Source organism: Ursus arctos, unplaced genomic scaffold, assembly GCF_023065955.2.
Source record: "Ursus arctos isolate Adak ecotype North America unplaced genomic scaffold, UrsArc2.0 scaffold_1, whole genome shotgun sequence".
Lineage (NCBI taxonomy): Eukaryota > Metazoa > Chordata > Mammalia > Carnivora > Ursidae > Ursus > Ursus arctos.
Genome location: NW_026622763.1, coordinates 91,578,635 through 91,591,342, shown reverse-complemented (window position 1 = coordinate 91,591,342; position 12,708 = coordinate 91,578,635). Strand labels below are relative to the sequence as shown.

At 46.0% G+C, this 12,708-nt stretch overlaps 1 protein-coding gene across 1 annotated transcript; it reads left to right on the top strand.

Moving 5' to 3' along the window:
- The first annotated feature begins 3,222 nt into the window (after window positions 1-3,222).
- Window positions 3,223-9,270, top strand: RESP18 (regulated endocrine specific protein 18). Its single transcript, XM_044381646.1, has 6 exons — window positions 3,223-3,259; window positions 3,700-3,834; window positions 5,566-5,670; window positions 6,883-7,009; window positions 7,404-7,491; window positions 9,220-9,270. The coding sequence occupies exons 1-6, from the start codon at window positions 3,223-3,225 to the stop codon at window positions 9,268-9,270; spliced, it is 543 nt and encodes a 180-aa protein (XP_044237581.1).
- The last annotated feature ends 3,438 nt before the right edge of the window (window positions 9,271-12,708 follow it).

The window sequence follows — 12,708 nt, the reverse complement described above, 5'->3', positions numbered from 1 at the left end:
TTCCTATTATATTATTGAGCAGTGGGTTTTTTATCCTGGTTATCGTATTTTTGGTTCCAAAATAGCACAATAAAACAAACAAACAAACAAACACATTAGAGGAACAAACAGAACATCCAGTGGTAGGAAATGCTGTTGGAGAAGTCGCCCAGAACTGGTTATTTGGGGCCTTGCAGTTAGTAACAACGAGTCTAGATTTTATACAAAGAGCAGAAGAAAATCACTAGGGATTTTAAGGAAATTACTAGAATTACGTGATGTACAATCCTAGGGACATCTGGGTGGCTCAGTCGGCTAAGCGTCTGCCTTTGGCTCAGGTCATGATCCCAGGAACCTGGGATCAAGCCCCACTTCCAGCTTCCTGCTCAGTGGGGAGTCTGCTCCCTCTCCCTCTGCCTGCTGCTCCCCCTGCTTGTGCCCTCTCTCTGTCAAATAAATAAATAAAATCTTTAAAAAATAAAAAATAAAAAGACCACCCTAGCACTGCTGGATAAGGTATAGATAAAGGGCCAGAGTGGAACCCACAGGCCTGTTAGGAAGTATTGTTTTGGTCTAGGGGACACTGTGATAGCTTGCACTGGGCAATTATATAGAGCTGAGTACTTCCAGCTGGCCATGCACTCTACGGAGAGACAGCCTGAACCTCAGGGGGGATTCCAGACCCTCACCTCTCCAAGGAAACGTCTTCTGCCTCCTGTCACCATGGCAACTGTGCTTCATCTGCCAGGGATTGGTCGCTGTGGTGACATCACCAGCACTACGTGACTGATCCCACAATGAGAACTGTTGCCATGGTGCTAAAGAATGCATAAAAGAATCTGCCACTTTTCTCCAAGTCAAGGTCCTTGACTAGCTCTGAAACTATGGGGATATCAGGGGAGGGAAGAGAAGATCAGATGCCAGACCCAAGGGGTTGCCAGCTGTCAGGCAGTTGCTAAGTCCCTATGCTCCAGGACTTGCCCAAATCAGGACTGCTATTAGAGCCTATTATTTACTGGGGGAGAGGTGGTTTATGTTGGAGGTGGGAAGTCCTCCAGCATATATACACACAAATTCCACATCTCATGTTTCCTTACACTTCAAAGCTTTTTTTTAAAGATTTTATTTATTTATTTATTTATTTGACAGAGAGAGAGAGAGCCAGCAAGAGAGGGAACACAAGCAGGGGGAGTAGGAGAGGGAGAAGCAGGCTCCCAGCGGAGGAGCCCGATGTGGGGTTCGATCCCAGAACGCCAGGATCACGCCCTGAGCCAAAGGCAGACACTTAACGACTGAACCACCCAGGCGCCCCTACACTTCAAAGCTTTTTAAGCTGTTTCCTTCTCTGAGCAAAATTTTGTAGCTGATCGAGGCATCCTTATCCCCCATGCCCTGCATTGCCATCTAGAGGGGAAGTTCTAGGACAACCTGCTTCTGTATTTTTAAAGTGGGTTTTTATCAAAGCTCTTTCTGTGGGCTTGTCTGGTGGCAGGGGAGGTGGGCTTCAACCAGAGCTTCTGGAGTAAAACATGTAGGGCCATAACAGAGAAGACGTTTGGGATGGTGACAGTGCAGATGGTAGCTTGGTTTCTAATCCCTTTCTCCTTCCAGACATCAATCATAACATGAATGCAAGGCAGGGTAGGACCACAGCTGAATTGCAATCCTTCCTCACCCACTTCCTCCACCCACCCACAACACGTTCTGGTGATCTTTTTACTCCTGGGAAAAGAACTTCTTCCCTTTGAACTCCAGGTCCCATAGGCCTGAGAACCTGCTTGGTCTTCTGGGGTTATTACTTCCAGCATTAAGGTGTCCTCCAACAGATAGCAAAAAGAAGAGCAGTATCTGTGCATGCATAAGTTATTATTCTGCTAGCTATTTCCCTGGCAGTTTGAAATTTTAGAAGGGAGAGAGAAGCAGTGCCACCTCTGCTCAACTACCCAAAACCCAGAATGTTCATTTTTCCTATAGCATTATGTATCTCAGAGCAGATTCAGACTCATTTGTTCTTAGGCCTCAAATTATTTCTGTAAACAACTTTCAAATATGTATAACACAAGTCAATGATAACCAAATAACCCTCCAGTTCCTGGTGTAACAAAATAGCTTGTGTTAGTCTCTTTCTAACATTGAATATAAATGCCCTACCCAAAATATAAAAATAACTGTTTGAAAGCATGGAGACCAACCAAAAGCAAGAAAAGCTAGAAGGAATATAATCCTTGAAAAAAGGGAAGTCTACAGGTGAGTCCTACGTTTAACAGGCTTTCCTCCTAAGGACACTTCACAGTTTCCTGCAGCACCTGGGGTAATAGAGCTCAGGCAGAAAGTGGCCTCAGAAACATAGGCTGCAGCACAGAAACACCAGAGCAACTGGAAATTGAGGAAGAAATCTGGGAAATGAGTGAGCTACAGAGAGGTGAACCCAAAATCCAAATACAAATTTCCCTCAAATACTTAACTACCTTTTATTTATTGATTTTTAAAGATCTTATTTGTTTATTTGATAGAGAGAGAACGAGAGAAGCAGGGGGAATGGTGGAGGGAGAGGGAGAAGCAGACTCCCCACTGAGCAGGGAGCCTGATGTGAGGCTCGATTCCAGGACTCTGGGATCATGACCTGAGCTGAAAGCAGGGGCTTAACCCACTGAGTCACCCAGGCAACCCCTCTGGAGTCTTAAATGGAGAATCATTTTCTTGCCTTTTTCAGCTTATAGATGCTGTTTGCATTCCTTGGCTTGTGGCCTCTTCCTGGCATCTCTCTAACCTCTTCCAATGTCACATCTCCCACCACTGACTCTGACACTCCTGCTTTTCTCTTATAAAGACCCTCGTGATTGTATGGCACATACCTGGAAAATCCAAGCTAATCTCATCTGAGGTTAATCACCTTCTAAGATTAATCACACTGCAAAGTCCCTTTTACCATATAAAGTAACATATGCATAGGTTCCAGGGACTCTGACATGGACATCTTGAGGGGCCATTATTCAGCCTACCAGACATCTGTGGTAGATGTGGTAGGGCATGTGACTCTTGATCTTGAGGTCATGAGTTTGAGCCCCACGCTGGAGGTAGAGATTACTTTTAAAATTTTTTAAATGTAAAAAAAAATGTTGAAATACCAGATTATGGTTTAGAAAGTTCACACAGTAGCTTATAACTAAACAAGAATGGACACAAGAGATCAGTTAGCTTGTTAGCTAATTATCAAAGAGTACAGTGGTTTGAACCAAGGCGATGGCAGTGGATGTGGAGAGAAGTGGATGGATATACGGTATATTTTGCAGGTTGAACTCATGCACGTTGAAGATTTTTAAGAGGTGAGGGTAAAGTAAGCAACAAAGATAATAAAAATTGACTAATTACATTGTCTACTGTCCAGTCGCTATTCATATTTAATCCTCATAACAAGCTTATGAGGTAGGTACAATTCTCACCCGCATCTTACGTGCAATCGTTTTTTTCTGGGAGTAGAAGCAGTAGTCCTTGCGACCTGGTTTACGTAAAAAAGCGGGCGCCTAGGGGTGAGTTGGAATGCTTCTGCCTGCGGTAAAGGGAAGGAGGAGTTGGCTACGCGTCCGCAGGGGCAGGGACCAACCGCGATTGGCCAAGCTGCCGAAAGAGGGTTGTGCAGATCCAGCGCATGTTGTGTGTGGGAAGCTACAGTCCCGCTCAGCTCCTCCAGCTGCTATCTCTACTTTCTCTGCGACTTAGGAGGGGGCGAGCGCGCCGAGATGGGGAGGATGCAGCACCTGCTGTGGCCTAGGAGCTCCAGGGGGCTCTGGCTGCTCCTCTCCTTCCTGCTGCTGAACAGCCGCCCAGGGGGCTGCGGCGACATTAGTGGCCACGGTCAGGAGGAAACCTGCGGGGGAGGGGGGGAGGACGGGAGGTGCGGGCAGGCCAGAGAGCGCTCCTGAGAGAAGTGGCTGAGGGAACCTCAAGGTTTGGAACTCAGGAGGAAAAGGATGTATTGGGGGGCCGTGAAAAGAGATAAATGTAGTGAGCATCTTGTAGAAAGAGACGCAGGCTTGAGGTGGCCCTCGGCATATGGGATCTGGCCTTAAGAGAAGCGACCTCAGAGGAAGATTGGGGATCCAGGAGGAGGACGGAAAGACGAGTGGGCAGAGGGAAGTAAGCCCCGCCTATGTCGCCATAAGAGAAGTAAGACGCACTGAGGGGCCAAGGAAGAGATGCCCAGGGCTGAGGGATAGGCAGGGGACCCGGATTTTTGGACAATAGGAGCAGGGACGCACTACGGGGTCCTGGCTCCAGAGAGAAAGCTGGGCAGAGAAACGAGCTAGGATTTCATCACAAGCCCTCAGAGGCTGGTATCTGCTCTCTGATTTCTGATAAGAAGGGGTAGGTTAGGCTGGGGTAAAAGAGAATGGAGGGGGAACGAGTCCATCCTTCTTCCTCTCCCTCCTCTCTGAGCCTTTGGGGTAGACCAGCGCTGACTCACGTCTGAGCAGCCAGAGACCGACTGCGCATACTCGAGGATTCCAGGGCCAGGCGCGTGGGGAAGAGCGCTCAAAGTCCTAGTCTGACGCCAAGTTTCCCCCCCAGATTCTTGGGTTTTAGAGGCCAGTGCGGAGGGCTCGCGAAGAACTGTGGGAGGAGGCCTGGTGGCGGAAGACAGGAAAGGTGTGTGTGTGGCGGGGGAAGGGGATGTTCCTGTAGGGATACCTCGCCTTCTTTGCCGCCCAGACGCCTCTTCCAAGCCAGGCTTTGGTCGCTCCCTCAGCACCACGGACAGCGCCAGGAGCCTTTGGCTCTGGCAGAGGGTGTCCAGGTCACCACTTTTCCTATCCGTCCTGGAGCGATGCCTCAGACAACAATTTCCCCTTCCAGAAGAAGCTCTTTTCTTTCTCATGAGGGTGCTGGAGGTGCTGCTCCTTCCGAAAGCCAGGAAATTGGTATGGGAATCCTTTTGATTTCGGAGGACCAGTCCCTTTTCTTAACGCCTGTCCATAATGACTCATGGTAATTCCACCACATAAAAAAATGGACTCTCGGCCAAGTCTACCCCATCTACTTGGAATAATGAAGGTGTTAGAGCATTAGGGATTATCCTCCCCCACACTCTGTCATTCCTCTATGCACAGTTAGATAAACTGTGGCTCTCAGGACAAAGATCCAGACACACAAACCCTATACACACCAATACTTTCTTCCTCAGAGGATTCCAGGCCTCCTTTCTAATCCTTTCCAGGCTTCCAAGCCTTTGAGATGCAGGTCACCTGATTCCCACGCCCCATTTGTTCACCTGATTATCAATTCCATGTGTGTAGCTTTCTGAGTCTCTGCTTACTTCACCCTCCAAGGCTGCTCTTTGCTTGTAAGCTTGGTTCTTATCTGGAAGTTGGCATCAAAGGTGAATGAGGTTCTGAAGAACAGGGCAGGTGGTGATGGGGGAAGGGAAAAATGAAAAGAAGGGGGACTTGAGAGGAGGAAGGGATGTGGTGAGGGGGACAGAGACCAGGGAACAAAGAGGTAATAGTGGAAGAAAGCTGATTTTCTTCAGCTGGGATTTGAAAGCTTTCTGGCCAAGCTCCTTGCTGATGCCACCATTCTGTCTCTTAGATGGTCAGGGCCAAGTGGGAGCGGGGCAGCTCTGGACCCTCCAAGGATTTGCTACTCCAGTCTTCCAGCACGTACAAGTTGTATTCCAGCATATTGTGCCCCAAGGTGAGTAAGGGCTGGGGAAGAGAGGCTGGGACCTGATCAAAAAAGTTGGAAAGAGTGAGGGGCTGTTTGATCTGAGGATGGGCTTTCTTCCCCAGATGTCTCTGCTTGAAACTTTCCTGTCATGCTCACCTCATGGAGAAGGGGGTATGACTGGAATGGGGGTGGAGTTGGACAGGTGGGCTGTTTGTTCTTGAACACCCTAGAAGAGCCCAGCAGGGGCCTCTAGAAGAAACCCCTGGAAGAGGCCAGCATCCAATTCCTTCTGATCAATCCCAACCCCTAGAGTTATCTGAGTTTTTCCATAGCCAGCAGTCCTTAGGTTCTCAGTTAGGAAAACACACATACACATCCCTCAGCTTCTGAATAGGAAGCAGAGGAAATGGCATGATGAGTAGACAGGAGGAATGAAAGGGAGTGAAAAATCCCTTGGAGACAGATGGCTGACCTTCCTTAGAGCAGAATTTCATGGATGGAGGAAAGGGTCAGAAAGGAAATCTACCTTGAGTTCATATAACTGCTACTACTACCAATGTCTAATATGTGCATAAGGCCTTAGAGCAGTGGTTCTCAAAGTGCATCCCAGGACCAGCAGCATCAGCATCACCAGAGAACTTGTTAGAAATGATCACTCTTGAGCTTCACCCCAGACCTACTGAATCAAAAACTCTGGGGGTGAGGAACAGTAATTTGTGGCTTTTTTTTTTAAAGATTTTATTTATTTACTTGAGAGAGAGAGAAAGAGAGAGAGCAAGGGCAGGGCAGGGGGCGGGAGAGAGGGTGAGGGAGAAACAGATTCCCTGCTGAGCAGGGAGCCCGGCCTGAGCTGAAGGCAGACACTTAACCGACTGAGCCACGCAGATGACCCTAATTTGTTGGAATTGGAAATTCCAGAATTTGGGAATTCTAATGCACACTAAAGTTTAGGAATCACTGCCTAAGTTTTCTAGGCATTTTTTATACCCTAATGTCATTTAAACCCTCACAATAGCATCAAATGAATCAGCAAACAGCATACAATCCTAGTTGAAGGTTTACTACACACCAGGCACTATGTTAAGCAACATGTATACACCAGTTCATTTAGTTCTCTGCACGAGTTGTGATTCTTTATCTACTTGAGGGAGAGGGGGATTGCTGATCTCACTATGGTTCCTGGAGTGGACCAGTCAGTGTGTCCCAGGTGTCAATTCACCACATCCTTTTACCCTGCAGGTTTGTTCTGGAAGGATGGCATTACCCAGGATGTGATGGCCCAGAAGCACATTAGCAGATTCCACCCCCAAGATCCATGTCTGAGGCATGGGCAGGCAGCCTTTCCCACCAAAACCACTGGGATAAGGTGCGTGAGGCCTATGGCCGGTCCATGCTGTCTATCAGACAGACAGCAGGGAGGGAACAGATGTTAAAACTGTAGGTAAGAGCTGCTGGCAGGAGTATGAGAATGATCTTTGAGAGGTTCTGCCTGGGATCCATGAAAAACAAATCCATTAGCCATTAGTGATATCTGCAAAGGGAGAGGAGATGGGTGTTACAAGTGTAGCTTCCATATGTCATCCCTGTCTCTTTAGGGGCAAGCAAAAGGAGAAACTTCGACTCCTATTTCCCAAGGTAAGTCTTACATGTCTTCTCAAGAATTTTCAATCCCTGACTTTTGGGTCCTATACCTTTCCCTTCTGGAGCCCTGTCATCATTTTCTGCCTTCGTCTTGACTCCTGGCTTCCCCCTTCCCAGAGCCCAATGGCCAAAGTGAACAGCGAGCAGTGCTTTACTTCCAAAGTGTATCTGAAGACCCTTAAAAGAGAGGCTGCCAACCCTGTCAAGGTAAGGGGCTTACTTTTTCTCCGGAGGTTGGAATCACCAACAAGCTGTTTAAATGAGGGAGGTCCCTATGAAGAAGGGATTGGAGACTGAGGTGTGAACAGATAAGCTGAAGAAAAGTTCTTTCCTTTCCCAATCAAAGTGATTCCTTTCCCAATCAAAGGAGGGATCCTCCTTCTCTCTCACAGAAACACCAGTGGGTATCAGTATGAGAGGTTGGGAGGGCAGATACTGGGACCCTCTAAGGATGAAATGATCTAAAGGATTGTGCATAGACATTGAGTCCCAAATAGGCATTGAAAATTGCCAAATTAAAAAAGATTAAATTAAAAGTCCTTTTTTTCTCCATACTGTCCTTTGCATATAACAAAGGGTAGCAAAGCTCCTTTGGATCAGTGGGAGAGGTAGCCCAGAGACCTTTACATTCAACACTCCCTCCTCTCCTTGCTCTACTCCATGGCCTGGGCAAAGTGACCTGGGCAAGGCTCTGGGTTATCTCCTTGAGATGCTTGAACTCTTCAGAATCCAGATTTAAAACACTCATCAAGGGGTGCCTGGGTGGCTCAGTCAGTTAAGCATCCAACTCTTGATGTCAGCTCAGGTCATGAACTTAGGGTTGTGGGATCGAGCTCTGCATTGGGCTCCTCGCTCAGCGTGAAATCTGCTTGGGATTCTCTCTCTTCCTCTCCCTTTGCCTCTCCCCCAGTCATGCTCTAAATAAATAAATAAAATCTTAAAACAAAATAAAACACCCAACTGGCACCCCCATCTGTCTTTGTAGTTGAGACATTGGGGCCCAGGCTGGTCAAGGGACTTACTCAGAGCTGCACAGCAGGTTCATGGCAGAGCCAAGACTGGACCCAGGTCTCCTGATTCCTAAACCTTTCCCTTGCATAGCCCCTGCCCTTCCTCTCAGGGACTGCAGTGAGAATTAGACTGTTCCAAACTTCAGACTCCTCCACACTGATGAAAGTCTTTTTTTTTTTTTTTTTTGGACTAAGACCTAAATTGCAAGAAAGTGGCAGTGAGAGGAAGGTATAAGGGAGGGGCATCCCAGGCAGAGAGGCTTGCAGTGACAAAAGTGCCCTGAGGCAGGTATACCATTCACTTTATGGATGGAAAAGTCAGTGGCAGAAGTAGGCCCCAGAATGACCATACAGGGGCTCATGGATCGTAGTGAAAAGTTTGGATTTTAAGTGTAGTGACAACTTCACTGGGAAGTTTCAAGGAAGGGGATGTCATAATGTGATACACAATTTCAAAAGGTCCCTCTTATGATATTGGGGTATAATATCTTTGAGGAGAGCAAGCATGAAAACTGAGAGCCTGCAAGGAACCTGTACTTCAGGGGGCTTCCAGCCCCTCAGGCTCTCCTGGGAAACCAGTTCCCACCCCATCAAGTGACAGCTGGTCTTCCTAAACCTGGATTGGTTGCTGGGTCGAGGCATTCAGAGCTAAGTGACAGACCCACTTGTGAGGAATGGTTGCCATGGTGCTTCTGTGAATGCAAACAAGGTGCTGCCGTTCTTCCCCAGCCCAGAGCCCAAAGGAAAAGCATGGGAGGGAGGGTGAACTATCCGTGGGAGCCAAGGGGATAGACAATGGGTGGGCTGAGTCATTGTAGCTTACATAAATCAGGCTCTCATTGAAGCATTTTGTGAAGGAGAGTAGGTAAGGAAGAGGCCACCTTCCCATATAATGATTCCGGTCCTTTGTTTCTTCTTGTTTTAGGGCTTCTTTGAGCCACCCCCAACTGTGGGCCGCAACCTTGTTGCTGACTGAGACCTCATGTGAATCCCCTCTGCCCCAGTGCCCTCCTGTTTGCCCTCCAGAGGGGCAGTCCTAGGATGTCCCTAATCTGGATCATTAAAGTGGACTTTCATGCAAACGCTTTCTGTGATTTGTCTTGAGGCAGGATGGGTGGGGTTTGGATACAGCCAGAGCCCCTGAAGTGAAAGAATAGGGGTGGACCAGAACAGGGATGCAAGGAAGAGAGCACAGCTCTTTGGTGCTGGTAGAAGGCTGGTTTTTGTCTTGTCTTCCCTCCAGTGACCTGAAGTGGGGAAAGTGAGAGAAGGACCACAGCGGGAATGCAGCCTTCCCTACCCATATCTACCAGCGCTGTGTGGCCTAGTTGCATCCCTTCCATGTCAGACACGCCTGGACCCTGCTATTTTATGAGGGTCTCCTTCTCCAGCATTACCACACCTGCCAGCCATCTCCCACTCATCTTGCTCCCAAGAATCAAGAGAGAAGTGCTATAACCAAAGTGTACACACATTAAACATTTTGATGGCTCTTGCCAGTTTGCTCCTGGTAGCTTCAAGGGAGTGGGTAATCTGACCACCTATGCTCAGCCCAGCTGAACACCAGAATATCCTGTTTGCAGAGCTTTATACTTTTCAAGTCCTCTCACACTCATTGGATACTCAGTGTAAGCAAATGGGCAGGTATCAGGATTTGATTTTTCTACGAATTTATGGAGTTGTGTACATATACTAATGATCATGTAGCTACAAACCTAAGTTTATAGACTTTCTTGGTTATAAGTTATACTTCAATAATAAATAATAACAACTATGAACTTCTCAAAGTAAAAAATGTAAAAAATGAATAGGAGAAAAGATGTTTCTGAAAAGAAGAAGATGGGATGATTTGCTCTACCTGCTATCAATACTCAGTATGAAGCTGTAGTAATTAAGAAAGTGTGGTATTGGGACACCTGGGTGACTTGGTGGGTTGGGCATCTGTCTTGGCTCAGGTCATGATCCCAGGGTCCTGGGATTGAGCCCACTCTCCTTCTCCCACTGCCCCTCCACCCCACTCATGCTCTCTCTCTGTTTCTCTCTCAAATAAATAAAATCTTCTTTAAAAATAGAAGATAGTATAAGAATAACTTCATGTCTTAATGGTTAGAAAAGATTTTTAAAGAGGAAATGAAAGTGCAAAAAATAAAGGAAAACGCAGTACATTCAGTACATTAAATTAAGAATATCTACAAACTTTAGGAGCGTCTGGATGGCTTACTTGGTCAAGCCTCCAACTTTTGATTTCGGCTCAGGTCATGATCTCAGGGCCATGGGATTGAGCCCTTCATGGGGCTCCATGCTGGGTGGGGAGTCTCTCTCCCTCTGCCCCTCCCCATGCTTGTGCACACGCTCTCTCTCTCTCTCTCTCTCTCGCTCTCTCTTTCTCTAAAATAAATAAATAAATAAATAAAATTTTAAAAGGAATATCTATAAATTCTTACAACTGAAGTAAGACAGTTTTAGGATATACTATTATCTCTGCAATGTGAATGCAAACTTCTTCCAGCTATCTTCCCTGATAGGAATGAAAAAGAGGGGCGCCTGGGTGGCGCAGTCGTTAAGCTTCTGCCTTCGGCTCAGGGCGTGATCCCGGCGTTATGGGATCGAGCTCCTCCGCTATGAGCCTGCTTCTTCCTCTCCCACTCCCCCTGCCTGTGTTCCCTCTCTCGCTGGCTGTCTCCATCTCTGTCGAATAAATAAATAAAATCTTAAAAAAAAAAAAAAGAATGAAAAAGAAAGAATTTTCTAAGTCAGTGCTGTTAAGTAGAAATATAATTTATAATTATATACGTAATTTAAAATTTTCAAAAAAATAAAAATTTCTAGTAGTCACACTTTTTAAAAAGCAAAAAAGAAACAAGGCTCTACCAAATCTCCTGTTCTCTGTAAAAATGTGGCTTGGAAAGGTATTTTTTACTTTGCTACCCTGCAGAAAATCACACTGGTCCATTAGTTGTTGTTGTTGTCATTGTCGTCATTTTTCTTTTAAAATGGCCTTTATTACAAATTTGAAATCTAGGGAAGCTCCTTTTTCCTCTACCCAAAGAGTTCATAAATACAGACATTGGAGTAAGTACTTCATTGAAAGGTAACATTTATGGGGCGCCTGGGTGGCTCAGTTAGTTAAGCATCTGCCTTCAGCTCAGGTCATGATCCCAGGGTCCTAGGATCAAGCCCCACACCAGGATCTCCACTTGGTGGGGAGCCTGCTTCTCCCTCTCCCCCCGCCTGCTGCTCCCCAGACCCTGTTTGTGCTCTCTGTCAAATAAATAAATAAAATCTTTTTAAAAAGGTAACATTTATAAATTGGTAAAAGATGATATCCACGGACACCACACAGCTTCTGATACATAGTACAATCCTCAGACAGTCACCATGCCAAGGTCAACAAGGTTGCCTCACCATCTAGAATTTATAGGTTAATTCCCACACTTAACAGGAAAGGATAAAATTTATATGGTCCCAAGGGGGAAAATTATACCTAAAAGACAATTGTTGATGAGTCCCCACATTTTCCATTTGAAGTGATATTGACTTTTCCTGTCCCACTGGCCCTTGGAATGTTTCCCCATATGTACAACTATTATTCTTTATCTCTTTTTGCCCAAAGGTGAACAAAAACTTTGATTATAGTATGATATTGGGAGATAACCAGGAATATTTAAATTTGCTGGCTTCTAAGTGATTGAACTTTCAATGAGAATCCCCAATGGGCACCCTTCAGCTTTGATTCCACAAGAAGAGAGAGGGTAAAGGAACTCAAAGAAATCCAACAGCCATCGGGTTGTAGGACAGCCGGGTCCCAGATATATTTCATAGTGTGGGGGTTGCTGGTAACACAAATAAGGTTTTTGTTTAATTCTGACCTGAAGCCAGTGCTCATTACAGCTTAGAAACACATCTTCAAAACCACAAATCAACACAAAAAGCATGAGGAGTCCTCCAAACAAGCCAAAGACCCTCATCATTTCAAATCTCAACCCAAGACATCAGAGGAAACAGGAAATCACACTGGTCCATTATTTTGATGATATTGTGGCAATTGAATATGGTGGACAGAATAGCATGTACCCTAGATGTCATAAGACACATGCACAGAAGAAGAATGTCAAGAAAGTTCAGAGTCCTGCCACATTAATGAAGTTTCTATGGTCCAATTATCTGTGGCATGTCAAGATGCCCTCTGTAAAGTGAGACAAATTAATTAACCTTGAACATCTACCACAATAAAAAAGAGACAATACTTTTTATGGAAGAATGAGCCTCTTTGGCATTTGAGGCAACATAAAACACATTTAAATGTGCTACTCTGACCCACTTACCAGTAACCCACTAGGCTTTTAGTATGGCCTGAAGCAAAGAAACATTCTGCAGGAATTCCAGGTTGCAATGCAAGCTGTCCTTTTACTTG

What these genes read in the sequence shown, in the direction of transcription:
- RESP18 (XM_044381646.1), top strand. Translation starts at nt 3,223, where the DNA reads ATGGCAGTGGATGTGGAGAGAAGTGGATGGATATACG. An exon ending in CGGCGACATTAGTGGCCACG is followed by an intron (nt 3,835 to 5,565) that starts GTCAGGAGGAAA and finishes TCTGTCTCTTAG; the next exon opens with ATGGTCAGGGCCAAGTGGGA. An exon ending in ACCAAAACCACTGGGATAAG is followed by an intron (nt 7,010 to 7,403) that starts GTGCGTGAGGCC and finishes CCCTTCCCAGAG; the next exon opens with CCCAATGGCCAAAGTGAACA.